At 41.3% G+C, this 16931-nt stretch overlaps 1 protein-coding gene across 1 annotated transcript in view; it reads left to right on the top strand.

Moving 5' to 3' along the window:
* Window positions 1–1066: 1066 nt before the first annotated feature.
* PRRG1 (proline rich and Gla domain 1) overlaps window positions 1067–16931 on the top strand; it is a gene marked incomplete at its 5' end in the record, with an annotated part of 75148 nt that continues 59283 nt past the window's right edge. The window contains 2 exons of the mRNA XM_080377675.1: window positions 1067–1129; window positions 14541–15148. Coding sequence (XP_080233801.1) covers window positions 1067–1129; window positions 14541–15148 — 671 coding nt within the window. The remainder of the gene's footprint in view (window positions 1130–14540; window positions 15149–16931) is intronic.

Here is a 16931-nt window from a genome sequence, read left to right as displayed (position 1 = left end):
TATTAATTTCTAAATTGCAGTAAGGAAAACTAGTTGAAGGTATGATTGATTATCAGGTATTTTGGCATGTTTAGGCTCCTTCAGGCAAAGGGAAGAGGTGACTCTTTTTCATTAACATGAAGAACATCTATCATTTCTAAAACACTTACTGTGGAATTTTGTTGGGCTGAGTAAGGTGGCTGCTTAGGACATCAGTTTAAAAGAAAAAACAAATTGATCTAGTTTTTAAATGACAGAAGAATAAAAATATTCAAAAATCCTCTTGGATGGAAAACTGCTGGTGTTATTTTTAAGTAAAATTGGTTGTTTCTTAATTTGTTTTCATTGTGAAAAAAAAATCCTCATTTTACATCCATTAATACTGCTAGGAAACAACTTAATCTGTCCAAAGGATTGGTAATGTTTCTGTGTGTGTAGAATAAATACAGTATCACCGCCCATCACAGTCTCTCGGCCTCATTAGGGAGACACGCTGGGGTTAGCATCTTGGCAAACTCATTAGGAGTTTCTTGTCGCAATCAAATTTGTCCTGTCCTTGGTTGCCAGGCATATTATATTAGGGAGAACAAAACCTTGTAACTGTTCTTCCTCATCTATTAAATTTTGTACTGAATGCACCATCTTTTGTTTTACAGGAAGCCATCCACAAATGCTGATGGAGTGTAAAAATGCTCATGCTGAAAAGAATTTCATTAGTCAGTGCCGGACATAGATTAGCATTATTTATTTATTTGAAATTTGAATATTGTAATTCTAAGTGACAAAACAGGGATGCAGGCAGATTTTCTCTTACTATGAAGTACAGAAAACCACAACTCTATATGAAGAAGTCAGGGGCTTTCTGTCAGTAGGATACCTAAACTCCAAGTTAAAGTAATTTATGTGGGTAACTACTGGTGACACAATACCTTGAAACCTTTGCTGCTTCTATGTCTCATAAGGCTATCAATGGCTATGCAACTCAGAGTCCATTTCCACAAGGTAGTTCACTAAAAATTCACTGCTGCCGCTACGGGTGAGGTCCTGAGGAGCATCAGAGCTGGAATAAGGCAGGGGGAGGGGGATGATGGATCAAATGGTCAGAACTGGGGAAGGACTGGAGGAGAGAAGACGGAGAAGGGAGGCTGAGGTAAGAAAAAGGAGAGATGAGATCTGGAAGATGAAAATGTGAAGGAAGCTCTCCTCCTTTCAGTCACAGCAAGTAATTAGAGCAGCTTAGCTGTCCATGGAACTGAACCTTTAATTTAAGTCTTAAGACTGAAAACATTGGTCTCCTGGTATTACTAGATAGGTGTTTTCCAAAGCACCTTTGATCTAGAGATTTTAAAGAACACTGTGAGATCAATTTTGAGCTGAAATTTAAGTTCTAAACATTTTAAGAACAAACATTTGCACACCCTGAGACCAATAAGAACGATAAACTCTTTTCTGTGATGCATATATAAATTCAATTAAAATCAACAACTCTCTCCACTCCCACCCCCCCACACCCCACCACCCCATCCCCCATGAAAGCCTAAAGACAAATTCAGAAGAAACAGATCATTTTGTTTATATTCATTGCATGGCACAAAGGGAGCATAAGAATAAATAACGGAAGGAAATATTGTTAATGTCTTCCACTGCAATAACTGCAGAAGTCATCTGTAACAAATAATTGTTTTTCTTGAATAATATTAATTTTAACCTGATAGTTTTCAGAATTAATTATTTGCATGACTTGAACCGAAATCATTAGCCAAATGCAACTACAGCATAAATTTAGAGAGTTCTCAGAAGAAATCAAGTTGTTTTATATTATCTTAAACAGCTAACACAAATGTTGTCATTAATTTCTCATATTTGGAAAGAATCAAACCTAAGAACAAATTCATTGACTCTGAATCATTATTCAACTGCCAAATAAATTACTTCCTATTTGCATATTTAAAATATTTAATTTAATAATCAGCATATGCTGGATATCAATAGAACACAACAGTAATACAAACTACTTTTAACATGACAATTGATTATGAAAGCAGGAAATGGATTTTTTTTTACAGTATCAGTTTGTTTAATGGAGATCCTAAATACACTACTTCAGACAGCAATACAAAAATATTTATTTTCCAGCCAAATCTGAATTTGTCCCCCTATATTGTATTATTGCTGACAAGCTGGGCATAATGTAATGTGGGTGAAACTATGGAAGAATTCATATGTCTACTTACTGGGCCTGATTCAGGCTTTTTAAACAAATTCTAAAAATGAAAGTTGCTATACATTTTATTGCTTATTCAACATTTCAAATCTGATTTCAAGGACATATTCAGAGTCCTATGTTAGCAAAAATTACACTGTAGGATAAAACTATGATCTTCATTTTGATAAAGTGAATTTGCCAAAATCACAAGTATCAGGAAGGAAAATAAAACTTTGATCTTCCTGGTTTGCCTAACACACTAGTTTAAACTGTTTTCCTCTGAAAACTCCTCCTCCTGTCTCCTTGGCTGTTAAGTCTAGATACACTAACAGGTTGTTTAACACTATAATTTTTGTGACACTTTTCCATGGGGAAACAACAAATGTTGCTGGTTATCAAATACTTTGGGTAAAATACTACTACTAACTCATTTGAAGAGCATGATAATGCTTCCTTTTAGTTAAAAAATTTTACTAGCCCTAGAGGTTGAAAGGGCCACCTCACAGCTAAAATATAACAGTTGACAATGTACATACTGCCGGAGGGCTGGAAAGCAAACTGAAATGTGTTTGCACAAAAGTGTTACTGCATGTTTTTATAAACTTGTTTCACTTGGCACTGGAACAGATAAGAAAAGTGCTGTAGTAAATCACCAAAGTTGCACTGAGGGAATGATACCTAACAGCAAAGGGCTGGGAAAATGCAGCTGTTCCTTTTGAAGGCTGCCAGTGGAAATGCTCTAGGTCCACAAAGGCCATTTCTTGGTAAGAGGCTGTTTGGGGAAGCTCAGAGCCAACAAACAGAAAACATCTACTACCGAACACAGTGCACTGTCTATAGGAGCTGTTCATAAAGATAACTGGCCATCTAATTCATCAGGACCATACACAACTATAGCTAACAACATAATATTACATGACTTTATCATATATCTCTGTTTTTTCCCCAGCCTCCTCTTAACACCTCACTACAAGGTGCAGTGGCATTCAAGAGAGTGATGAGGTTGTCTTCAGTCAATCTGTAAGCCCTAACAGGTAAGCAGACATATCAGAGATACCCGTCATCTTCGTTCTAAGGAATCTTGTCTTGCCAATCAGATGTAGATCAGCATTCCATTTCATAAAACAGAGACCAAATAAGATTTAAATTGAGACATCCTTACAGCCACAAGACTTCTAGACACCACACAAAGGGAAAGGTAAACCACTAAAGATTCTCTCAGCTCTCCCAAGCAATGGAAATGTATCTGTTGCCATAAGTAGGTGAAATCCTGTATTGTCTGGCAAATAAATAAGGAGGGGGAAATTATATTACAAGAAGAGAATTAAACAAGAATTATTTCAGTGTGACCTACCAGTTTTTCTTTTTCTTAGCAGATGAAAGGAAGTATCTGGGAACATTTGAGAAAGACCATATGTAAATCTCAGGTAATGTGCTGTTTTCAATTCATGCCATTATGTATAAATCCTATTTTTCATAAAATAAGACCTTGAGCCATTGTGGATTTTTTTGCTTGTTTGTTTTGCCTTTGTTTGCTTATTTTATTTTTTTTTTCAGAGTAGTCACAAAAGATGGCTTGATGCTGAACTCAAAACTCAAAGGATCAGGGCAGTGTTGGCTCCTTGGTGTTGCCTTTTACTTGCAGACTGCCTTATGCAAAGCCTCAGCTCTGGCCAGACCTGCAGGCAGGGAGGGGTGGAACCACCTCCTGACAAATACATAGGATGAATATGTTTAGAGCCAAAATTTCCTCACATAGTTATCTAAGGTCCTATCTATATGAGAAATTTACACTAGCACTTGCCAGCCAAACACCCAGCTTAAAAGAACCGTATAGGTTAGAACAACAGTAAGTTTTTATTGCGTGGCAACTAAAACCACAAGTTGTTGATAGACCTGTTGGTAGTCAGTTGGGTTACTGGAGATTTGCCAGGATACAGGAACCCAGATGGGTTTAAAGTTGTAAGTATTCTTAAAATCCCTATGGACTGGGAATAAATGGAATTTTTTAATCATAAACATATCATTTAAATATAGTATAATTTTCAGAAAGTGTTTTGAGGTTTATTGGTAAAATCTTCTATCTAACAACCCAATAAGACTTCAAGAAAGCATTTAGTAATCATAATCCTCCTGCCCCAATTCAGGATCAATGATACTGCCATTCCTGACGTGTCTGTCTACTTTTTAAGAACCCATAATGGAGACTGCAAGCTATACAGGCAATGACTTTCACTGTTTTATTAAGCCACTGTGAGAAAGACTTTCCCAATACCTAACATAAATCTCTTTTATTCTTCTCCCTGTCCACCAATCACCTGGCAAATTGATGATTCCCTTCTTTGGAAAAGCCTCTTTGTATTTAATGATTGCTATCACATCTCACTTCAATTTTCTCCACTGTAGACTAAGCAATCCCAGCTCTTTCAGTCTTTCCTGGTAAGCCATGCTTCTTAAATGTCTGCCCATTTTCACTGATCTTTAAAATCTCCAACATTTTTTCCTTCAGAACCTGGATATGGTACTCCAGCAGAGGCCTTAACAGTGATAAGCAGAATGGAAAAGAGACTTTTTATGTCCTTCAATCTATTACTGCTTATAAGCCCCAATATGAATTTCAGTTTAGCCTCACATGCAGCTTGTGATCTACCATATCATGACCCCTCCCTAGATCCTCCTCTGAAGAACTGATATACTGTATCATATCCGTGTGGGTGATTAATCCTGCCCAAGTATACTACTTTTCATTTGTTTCTATAAAATCTCATCCTCTGTTTTTTTCAGTTTATCAAGATTATTGTTCATTCTAAGCCTGTACTCAAGCATACCTGCAATTCCTCTGCATATTATCTGACAATGTAATAAGCATATTTTCCATTTTATGACTCACTCAATGGACTAGGACTACAGATAAATCCACCAGAAGCTTTCAGGTCTTCCTCTAATTGTTAACATGGTTATAGAATGACTTCTTGTTACCCTTTTTATTGTTTGCACTCTCCTGCATAATGCTTTTCTATAATCTTTCTGATGAATCCCTCACACCCACACCACTTCTTCATACCCATCTTCACTCATCTGATTTTCCTATTTCTGTATCCCTTTTTCTTCTTTTTAAGAGCTTATGATTTTGTTAAGATGATTTCTCACAACTCTTCTATCAGCTGTGGAGATGCAAACAGTGGAATGCTTATCAGAACAACTTGTAGCTCTCACCATTGGATCCTGCTCCAACATGGTTATGAGTTACAAGAAAGAATGTGACCTTTCTCAGAGTTGCTGGATATTACAAAGCTAAACCAAGGCGAGAAGGATTTATCTTCAGCAAAAATTAGCTTGAAGTTTAAATCTACCTTCACTCCTGCTCCTGACCACAAATCAATTATTTGCTAATACGGCTGTTGTTAGCTACGTAGAAACAAGCTAGCATTGCCCAAACAGCAATAACCCTCCGGTGTCATCCTAGAATTTCCCCAGGTACCCAGAAACAATATTCAGAAAAGACATTTCAAAATAAACTGTGAATGAACACATGCAAGTCACTAGTTCTTTGCAACACTAAGAAGGATAAGCCTCAGAGCCAAAGGCAAATGGTTACGTCGCTGATGCTGATACAGAAGCTCAAATCTTGTGATTCCATGCAGGCTTGGGTGCAGTCAGCTGAAAGCCTCTCATTCACTAACATGCTTACTCATTAACAGAAAGAGTTAGTGCTTCACCAGGAGGTCCTCTGCTTGCTGTCTTTCCCAACACCAACCGTCATATTTTTTCTGATGTTAAAATCTCTTTCACTGCTCCCGTTTGACCATTCCATTAGGTTAGTCATGAAGAGCTGTGAAACAGCTGCTGATTTAAATTGGACAGTTCAAAACTCTGCTCAGAGGCTATATCCAGGCAGGTTTTCAGTATCTCCAGGGATGGAGCCTCCACAGCCTCTCTGGGCAGCCTGTTCTGGTGTTTGACCACTCTCATCATCATTTAATATTTTTTTTTAATATTATATTTAAATGGAATTTCCTGTATTTCAATTTGTGTCATTGCCTTTTGTCCTGTCACTGGGCAGCTCTGACAAGAGTCTGCCTTTGTTTTCTCCAGGATAAACCTCAGGTATTTGTACACATGGATGAGATTCCCCTGGCCATGCCCTTCTCCAGGCTGAGCAGTCCCAGGTCTCTCAGCTTCTCCCCGTATGACACATGCTCCAGTCCCTCAGTCTTCTTCATGGCCCTTCACTGGACACGCTCCAGTAAGTCCATGTCTGTCTTGTGGAGAACATAGCTGGACCCAGCATCCCAGATATCCCTCACCAGGGCTCAGCAGAGGGGAAGGATCTCCTCCCTCCATCAGCTGTTGATGACACTGCCTAATGCAGACCATCATGATGTTGGCCACCTTTGTCACAAGGGGATATAGCACATGGCATGGTCAGCTTGGTGTTCACCAGGACTCCCAGGTCCCTTTCTGCCAAGATGCTTTCCAGGAGGTAGGTTGTACAGTGTTACTCCTCCTCAGGGGCTGGGCTTGTCACTTCCCGTTGTTCAACTTCATGAGGCTTGTGTTGTTCCACCCCTCCAGCCTGCCAAAGACCCTCTGAATGGCAGGAGAGCCATCTGGTTTATCAGTCACACATTCCAAGAGACACATTCTGCCCAGAAAAGAAGTGGGGTCTTCCAATAAGGTCTCTCATTTAGCAGAATTATAGCACAAGAGAGGATTTTGCCACTATTGTACTATGAGTAAATTCAAGACATGTACTTGGAGGACTGTACAGAATAAATATAATTCTCCTTAGACTTTTCTTAACAATCTGGAGGCACATAGTTCTGCATCTTATAAGATCATGTCAGCGGAATTCTGACAGCACAAAGTAACAAAGTGCTAAATAAGTCAATTTCCAGTCATTCAATTTATGTTGGACTTTATACTCGGGGATATTTGCTCTTTTTGTATGCTCACCTTGTCACTAAATGTTTGTATCAAATATATATTGCAAACAGCACAACAGAATTTAAGAAAAAATAATGCCTTGCAAGGATGCTATTTTGTTGAGATGTTCTGGAGAGACACTATAAACCACAGAAAAGAAATCAGAGTTGCTTGTAATGTTACAGGGATGCTGAGATTGGTAGAACAGTCCTATTAAACATAGTTCCTTATTTATTTTTTATATCAAGTGGACTTTCAAAAGCTTTGTGTGGTGTTACAAAATAAAAAGCCACTCATCAATTTCCTATTCTTCCTCTTTTCTTAAAAGTATGGAAATATATCCCAAACTCAAAGGATAGAGCCTAGCAGCATGAATCCAAAATCACTTATTTGCACAAATATCATGGGAATTAGGATTTTCCTAACTGTTGCCAGATTTTCTTTTAGGAAAGGTATTACTTCATCACCTATTTGTTTTTCTTCCAGGATGTTCTCACATTCTTAACCAGCTTCTCAGAAGCTCTGATTAGAAAGTGGCTTATTTTGTTGTCCCAGTAGGGATCTAGGCACATAATCTTCAGTTCCAAGGTTTACTACTGTCTTAAATAACTTGCAGATGTGTGTCATACAATGCTGGGGGTTTTGTGGTTGCTAATGTGTAGGGAAGAACTGCACAGATAAAGCACCCAGATTGTATTTAAATATTTCCCTTTATTTTTTTCTTTTTCTTTTCCTCTTTGTTTCAACACCACAGAAGAAATTACGAGATACAGAAATACTCAGGATGAGAAAAGTAATTATGGCACTTTCATAGGTCACAGGGAGGCCACCAATGAAACTAAAATATACATTATAAAAACAGTGGTATGGTCTTATTTGCAGCCTGCTCTCCTTACTGCAGGTTATAGAATAGAAATACATTTGCATTTACTTTGCAATATATTTGGCTTTGATCAATAACACACTTGTGTGATCTACAGTGAGTCACGCAAATAACTTCACGGATGCAAAATGGTGCTTTCTAAACAATCACAATACAAGCGGAACACGCATCGAATCCTGTCAGTGTTTGGGAAGGGACTGTAGCAAATCATAAATTAATTTCTGAAAGCACAAAGCCAGTTAAATGTGAGCAGTCAGTCATTCAGAACACTAAACATTCCAATGTCACTGTCCTGAAACAATAAAGGATTATAAAAGAATCTAAAATATTTGAATTGAGTTGATCTTTAAACGCACTCAAAAATAGCGCAAGAGTGTATAATTCATTAATGTGGTGTAAATTCACATAATGCAGAGAGCAGCTGCTTAGTGAAGCCTGCTTGCTGATGTGGAGGTTTGGCGAGGCAGCGCTTCAGCGCAGAAGCAGGGTTAGGGGTCACTGCAAGGCAACATGCTTAGCTCCTCGGGAACATCGCTCATCAACGCTGCCATTACAGACCAGCTCCCCTGACTGATTAAGAGGCAACTTTCATGGGCCCTAAAGAGAAGCTGATCTAGCCCTACATGGCTGAGGGGAATACTGCTCCAGTCCAAGATCTCAAGGCAGAGAGACTGGAAGGGAGAAATGGATTAATATGCTGGAAAATGTTGTGTGGTTCCCCACAGCAGTTACTGCTTCTTTGTGCCATCAGAAATTTCAAAGCTAGATGGCAAAACAAGATGAAGGGATAAAAGGAGGAGAAAACATTTGCAGTGTTTTCTTGTTATCAGACTAGCCCCTTCAGTGCTGAAATTTGTCATTTGTCAGGAGATAAGAAAAAGTCACGGAGCAGGAAATATTGAGTAATGAGGACATTAGATCTGTGTGCGACTCAGCACTTTAGAAACCTCTTGGGTTTACCTTTGTTTGCTTTGTTTGATGACAAAGAGATAATAAACCAGTTACATTTATGTGAAAGCGTGACTTCCAGAGAAATGCTCTAGTGCAAGGTACAATTTAGCTGTGCAAACACAATGCACAGCATAAACAGGAAAACTTAATATGTGACTTTGAAAGACAACACTCATAATACACCTGCACTATTCTTGGCAGTAAATGATACTTTATATATTTCTCCTTCACTCGTTTCAAAGAAGTTCTGTATTTAAAAGTATCTTTACTTGTATCGTGTTATACATATTAAAAAGACTTTCTAAGGCACACTTTCTTTATATGTGTATGCTGTGCCTAAATTTATGGTATATACTATATTTTTCTAGAAAACAGTACAGTATCACAGTTATTGTGCTAGCCACAACGGCTTCCTTCCATTTTTTTAAGTCCTGTCAGTCCTTTTACTGCAACACATTTTGGATTTCCATCTCCCTTCAGCTGGAATGCTTGTTACTCCCACTCCTTGTCCTGCTCCTGGGCTGCGTGATAACGATATTCACCCCAGAAAGGTCTGGCTGGATTTTCACTTTTCTTCAGGACTTGGGAGTGGACCTCCTGAAGGTACCCTGGATTTAGAAGCCATTGTGTAATTGCCTACGACAATCTTTTTAAAATCAAATGACTGTTGACTTTTTTAGAAATGAAAGCAGATATTACATAAAACATCAAAACTATTCCTATACTGCAGCAGAAGATGGGGGGAAAGAAGAGTTTTAAGACTTTTTCATGAAAACTGAGGGTCATTCAGCTTAACAGGAAGTTAGGAACTTCAGGAGGGTTTACTACTACTGTTTTGGTGAATACTTCATTATTTATATAAAGTGACAAATCTCTAAGAAGTGGGACCTAAATATTTCCCCACCTCATGTATGGGAAGAAAAAGAGCAGGGATTTGAATTTGTTTTCAAAAATCCAAGGAAAGTGCCCACACAGCCAATCTATTACCTGTACTAATGGGTCTCTTGCTGTCTGGAAATTCAACGCTGGAAAAAAGATACCTCTCCTAATTGAAATTTTATTAAACTATATCCTTAAAAATTGATTAATTTCTGAGGAGAAACTCTGCCTAACTGTAAGATTCCACAATTAGTTCTACTTAAGGATCAGTCTGCTTTTTTGCCTCCACTTTTTTTCAGCAAGGCTCAATGACAGTTTGCTCTTTTCAGAGATGGCTGTGACATTTCTTGTCCTCTGTTCACAGACTCGTCTTTAACTTTTTCGTTGCCCTTTTGAGCTTTTGGCTCTAAGCCTTTACAAACAAACTGTGCAATGCATCTGGAATCAAGGAAGAAAGTACTGTATAATTATGAAGTTAAATATTGTCTCCTATCCCTTATAAATAATTTTTTCCATCTATTGCCTTTCCTGGTTACTACCCAACCACCTCCCATTAAGTTGAATAGATATGGTTGAATACTACATAATCAAACAAACTGTGGCAAGCATTCGTAAATTATTACAGAAAAACTCCCTGCCTTCCAAAGAAAGGCAGATGTAAATTCACAACTCTTGAAGACTTAACCTACAATGGTGTGTGCCTGTCTCCATTGTCCAGCCAAACTGTAGGGAAATCATTGAATTCCAGGCATCCACATAGCTTGTACCTGGCTGGGAGTTTCCTTCATTCTTTACAGATTAATTTAATAATTGTCAGAGCTTCTCCTTTCTCCACAACAGTTTCTGGGTCAGATTTCATGTCTCTCTCTGCCCTGCAAGTCTACTTTTCATTATTTTGCTGTCTTCTACATTCCAAGCAGCCTTCCACCACAAGAACTGTACTTCAGCTGTACTTTCTTTCACATTCACCTGCCCCCTAATGAATCTGAGCTTCCACAGAAATTGCTGAACTTGTTCAGCATTCCCACAGGTAATTTAGGAGGTAGTAGCAACACGGCCCTGTACTTTCTGCTGAAAACTCTCTGGTGCTTTTTCTCAGGCCTTGCCTGCACATATGCCTTTGACTTCTCTTTTCTTCACATGGTGCACATCTCTTTCCAGACTTCCAGAGAGGTCTGCATGATGCTCATGGGGCACGTCAGAGGTGAATGGATGACCTGGGCAGTTCCCCACAAACAATTTTCAGAGGTGTGTGTGGACACAGGAGCTCTCACCTCTGATCTCATAATTGAGAAGTATACAGTTTGCCATTTTGATGGTTATGTATTTGGAAGAAAACAGACTGATGTTGATGGGAATAAGAGAGAATGGGGACCCCTGGAAAGCACTTTGTCATTAGGCATCATGGCACTAGAATCAGGTGTCAAGACACCAAAGAAAATGTTGAGCTCGAGATTCAGAACAGGCCAGCCTTGGCAGCATTGGGATTAGGACTCAAATCCAAGTTTCATGACTCAGCCATACAAACATTCAGAACTCCAAATGCTGCAGTCTAACAATGACACCTATTTGCCACCAATGACACCTATTTGCCAAACAATTTCCATGTTACAGCCAACTATGGGGAAAGGACAGGAAGAAGCACCCAGAACAGCTGCTGCTTCACACAGTAGAAGGGAAGAGGCTGAGATGAGGAGAGCGGACTGCCTCTGCTGCTGTCTTGTGAGAGGGCCAGAATGAGCCACTAGATATTCTCAATCTCACTTACCAACCGGGACAATAGCATCAGCAGTACCTGCATTAGGCTGTGGCTGGCAGGAAGAGAAATTCAGCATTTTCCATGAAAATTAGTCCAAATCGCCTACAAGAAAATGCAAAAGGTCAGATGAGACCATCCCAAGGAAAGCATCTTACTCTCTCAAGCAACCTAATGGAGTTTGCCACTATTTTTTGTTCATGCCATGGAAATTCCAAGTGGTATTATTTTAGTACTTGAGTCCATTATTCTGAAAAATACTCTAGTCTAAGATACAGACAGATTCTAAAATTTGTACCTTTCCTATAATTTATTTTGTAAAATATTCTTAAAGTTGCAGCTGAGTCATAAAATGCCCTTTTACTTTTATTGTGTTTAAGCCTAACTGGTATCTGTATATTGAATTACAAAATATAGTTTCATTTTAGAAAATAAATAAATCATTAGATTAGTGAATTATTTGTCTAAAATTCAAGAAAAGACATTCTGATGATTCAGACAAAACTGTAAATAGAATATAAAGTTATCTGTATTTCAAAAGCAATTGCAATACCGTAATCTAAAATGTACCTTTTTTCTAAATGTATTTACGTCTTCTCTGAATTTCTTCATAACACTGAAGATATTTTTCTAGTCCTAAAAAGTATAATCAACATAATCAATCATAGTGTTTTTTTCACTGATACAACTTATTTGATGCAAAAAAGGAAACTTTTATTTTGGAAAGAGAAATTGAGGTAAAAATCTGTCAACACTGGATATAAAATTTCATATTTTCAGTTTCAGTTTTGAATTGCTATCAGCAAAACTTAAACATTCCTTGAAAAATCAGACTCTCAGCATTTGAAAATCATGGGTTTTGTCATGCCACTTGGGCAGTCCTTAACATGTCAGTGTTCTCTTGACAAATATTTTACTACTTTGGCTGCAAATGGGGGGCAACTGAAACAACTTGAAGTAACTTTAAAACAATTCTATTTATTTCCAGCAATGAAACCATCTCAGCACACCTTAGTGTTCAGAACAAACTAAAATGCCTGGTGATTGTTGTAGTTCATGAAAATTGCTCATACCCCAAAGTAATTATTGCAACCAGGGATTCCTGGACTTCAGAAATGACTCAGGAATAACCTCTTTTGTCTCTGCAGATGGCTGAAAGTGTATGTCACTTACAAAGGTGATATTTGTCAAGAGATCAAACAAGTTTGTTTACAACTTTTCCAAGTGGAAAAGGTAAAAAAAACACCGTAAGTGTATAAGAATCCATGTTCCCTAAATATACATCTTACTGTGACAAACATAAGACAAAATGAAACATGAAAATTATCTGGGACATTCTTTTTTTCTTCTCTATACACAGCCTTTGCTTGTACAGTGTGTGTGTCTGCCTTCCCAGCCTTTCATGTATCAGAGTGTTACACTGCTAATGGTGTTGTATTATAGAGAACATAATACAATTATTATAATTTTCAAAGCCCCTTTTCTCCTCCCTCTAGGATTTTTGACCTATAGTCTTGAGTTTATAAAAACCAATGCTTTAAACAAATAAATGAAAACCTAATTATATGGACAATGTTAAATTTTCTGTTTAGCTGAACCATTCTTTTTTTGATACAATTTTCTCCTTCACAGACATGAATGGATGGATAACATTGAGGGCTTTATTGAAATACTTTTTAATATCCAACTGGAACTAATTCTGCAGAGTAGTTTTGAGTATCAGTTCAACAACATTGGAAAGACTATGCTCTGCGGAGTAAAGTCTGTTTTATTTAGAAAAGCTTGTAAGAAACACCAGTGGAGGGTACTAAAGACTCAGAAACAGAAAACTGAACTAGGAAAGGTATATTACGTACGATAATAATGTTAACAATTATCAACTACCTTATCTTCCTCTCTCTCCTTAAACGGGATCGTGACCCTGATTGATTCAACTACATATGAAATTTATATAGGCCTTAGTAATGGCCATTCATTATCAGGGCCCCATCCAGCTTTCAAAGAGCAGAGGTATTTTGTCTCCCATTGATTCAAGGGATTTGAATTTCTAGGTAATTGTGTCAAAGTACTGTCAGACATATTAATGCAATTTCTTTTGTTTAAATGCTGATGGTTTCAGAGTCAGGTCTCGGTTGACATATACAAAAACATTAACTTTTAATTATAGGTCAAGAGACATTAAAGAAGCTGAGACATGTCTGAACTATTGCAAACTGTGTCTCGTCTTTCTGTTCCCTAAATGTCTCTGTGACTGTACTATTACCTCATTCCTTTTTCTGCTGATTTTCAGTTGTCTGTTAATATAAATTAGAAGTAAATAGTACAGGTATACAGAATAGTAATCCACTAAAAATTGGAGCCACAGAGCAATGAATATGAAGGCAGCAGCAATGTAAATTTCAAAAGAACACTAGGTATTTATAGGGGGTTTCACTTCCATTTTGACGGAATAAATGGTATTTTACACTCTATGCCATTCAGACCTCAATCTCTTTTCTGGCAAGCCAAGCTGTTCTTTTTGTGAATCATTCCTAAATCATTTATAACCAGGCCACTGCACCACTGACAACAGCACCTCTGAAGTCAGGTAGGGATTGTTAATTTGATACGAATTTTCTAAGCAGCTTTACCCTCTTTCTGTACACATCCATTAAAAATCCGGGAGGCAAAAATGAAGGTATTGCTCACACACCAAAAAAATTACGCTAAAAATCCCCGCAGTTTCAGATGAAGGACCAAAAGTTAGTTAGTACCAATTCTAGGCAGTGCCAAGAAATGAACCTATCCTTGACTTTTAATGTGGAAGATGAGTGTTTTAGGGCTCCTGAAATGCGTCTGGCGGGGGGCGCAATCCGAGCGCGCCCAAAGGCCCAGGCCTGCGGGACACAAGACCCACAGCCCTCGCAGGGCCCTGGGGACACAGCGAGGGGGAACATCAGAGCTTTTCACATCATTTTTAGCTCTCCATCAAGGGTGACAATTGTCAGGGGAAAAAAAGATTTACAAGTGACTTCCCTACCACGCGGAAAGGCTGCGCGTATCTATACATACAGACTGATACAAACTTTAGGCCTGGAAGCGCCTGTGGAGCGTTTCGGCCAGGCAGCGGGGGGGCCGCGGCGGCGGCGCCGTCTGCGGGGTCCGCCGGGCCCCGGTCGACGGCCGAGGGGGGGTCACCAGCGGGGGCGGCGGCGGGGCCGCAGACCCCCGGGGCCGCTCGGGAGGGGGCCTGGGCCGACAGCACGGCACGGCACAGCACAGCACGGCACGGCACGGCACGGCAGGGCACGGCGGGGGGGCGGCGGGGGCCCGCGGGCGGCGGCGGGCGCGCAGCTCCCGGGGCGCGGGTGGCTGCCGGGCCCGCCCCGCCTGGCGGGCGCCCTCCGCTCGCGGCCCCTGGCGGCCGGCGCGGGGAGTTGCCCGCGGCGCATGCGCCGGCTGCAGCGAGCACGCACCGGAGTTGGGGGACAGCGAGCGGGGCGGCGGCGGCAGCGCGGGGCCGGCGGCACTCGGCCACCCCGCCGCCCGCACACCGTCTCTCGGCGGATCCCCGCTCGGGCGGCAGCCGGTGAGTGCGGAGCAGCGCGGGCGGGCGGCGCTTCGCCGCCGTGGGGGCTCCTGCCACGTCCCGCGGGCTGGGCTGGGCTGGGCGGAGGGGCGCAGCGCGGCCGGCGGCGGAGAGCGGACCGTGCCGGGGTGTCCGGGAGCGGAGCGGGCGGCCGCGCCGCGGGGTGGGGGCCGGGACTGGCAGGCGGCGCCTTCTCGCCCACCTGGGGGAGCACCCGCAGGGACAGGGGCTGCCCCCCTCTCCCCCCCCCGGGCGGGGGTCCGCGGGTGCCGCGGGCAGGGGAGGGGCTGCCGGGGGAGCGGCCGCGTGTGAGGGGCGCGCGGGGGGCGGGCGGCACGCGGCGCTGCCGGGCCGGGTGCGCGTGCGGCCGGGTCCCGCGCGGGGCTGCGCGCGGCGGGGCGGCCCGGCCCGGGAGCGGCGACAGGGCGAAGCGTTCCCTGCCCCGCCGCCCCCGGCCCCGCCGCCCCCGAAACTTCTGCCAGGGGCTCGGTGCCGTTTGCAGTTCAGCCAGGGAAGAAAACGGTTTGACGGTGTTTAACAAAGGAGAAGCGCTGCCGAGTTTCCTCTTTGAAAGAGGTTAGTGGTTGTCTCCAAAACGGGCAGCTAATAATTTTTTCTCTTAAGTTTTAAGAAGCACCACCACCAAACACAAACCCGCAAGGTAACACCACAACCATCTGAGGCTTTTATATTCCTGTTAGAACTTTTTTCACTTTTGGCAGCGTCACCCACAGACTATCAGATCTGCAGTAGCCGGGGCAGTTGCTGCAGATGAAGCTTTAGGATGCTGAGTGTGGGTAGGTGTGCTGGGGCTGTGAGCCTGATTCTTCACGGATGGACTCCTTCTAGGCTTAATACTGACAAGGGAACAATTTATTCATATCCGCCGGGAAGAGGAGGGGTGCAGGGAGCCTCAGTGTCATCGCAGTTGAAGCTGGGATTGCATGGTACATTGGGTGAGGGGTGAAAGAGCAAGCAGTGGCTAGCTTTGTTGGGAACAAAATGAAGAGGAATGGAGCCAGTGAGTGAAGGGAGGACTATAAGCAAATGAGGACACTTGAAAGAATCTCAAGTTTTCATAACCTCATTGTCATAAATAAGTCTGGGGAGGGAAGAGCGACAGTTATGCGAATGTTGGTGCTCTAGATTAAAATCAGCATTTCAAATTTATTATTACTATAGGCTGGCACAGAAAAAATAACTAGTTGTGCTTTCTTTGCAGCCTTGCTGCTTGTTACTACCTTCTGTACCGTCTTCTCCCCATGCTGGCACTGTTGTTTATACAGCAGTGGGGTAAAGTGGCACAGAGTATTACCCACTGATTCACACTAATCTTTTAAACATTTTTTCTGATTAACCTAGTTAATACTCATGTCTGGTTCTCTGCATTGCCATAGGGATGCCTTTGCTAGCTCAAGAAAGATGTGTGATGGGGAAGGAAAGAATTGTATCTTTTTGGTATATAAATGAAGAGGTGTGTATGTAAAAGCACTGGGGTTTTTTTACGTGTGTATACACATAGGCATGCACACACTTGTGTAAAGGGATTGTGCAACTGCAGCATTGCTCATTCTGGGTCTTGTGTTGAACAGAGGGAGTGCCATTGATAAAGCGGTTGTGGGGGAGATTTACAAGTGTGAGAAGTGACTAACAGTCTGAGTAGACATATCCAGTAAGGGTGAGTTTGCAATAATTCTTGGTGAAGCAGGGGAGTGAGACTAGAAGCCAGAAAAGAGGGGATGGAGATTTCCTGTGTGGAAGTACTGCGCAGAAACAAAGAGAG

Source organism: Falco punctatus, assembly GCF_963210335.1.
Source record: "Falco punctatus genome assembly, chromosome: 2".
NCBI lineage: Eukaryota > Metazoa > Chordata > Aves > Falconiformes > Falconidae > Falco > Falco punctatus.
Note: the sequence above shows the minus strand (reverse complement) of the source record. Positions and strands in the feature narration are given on the sequence as shown.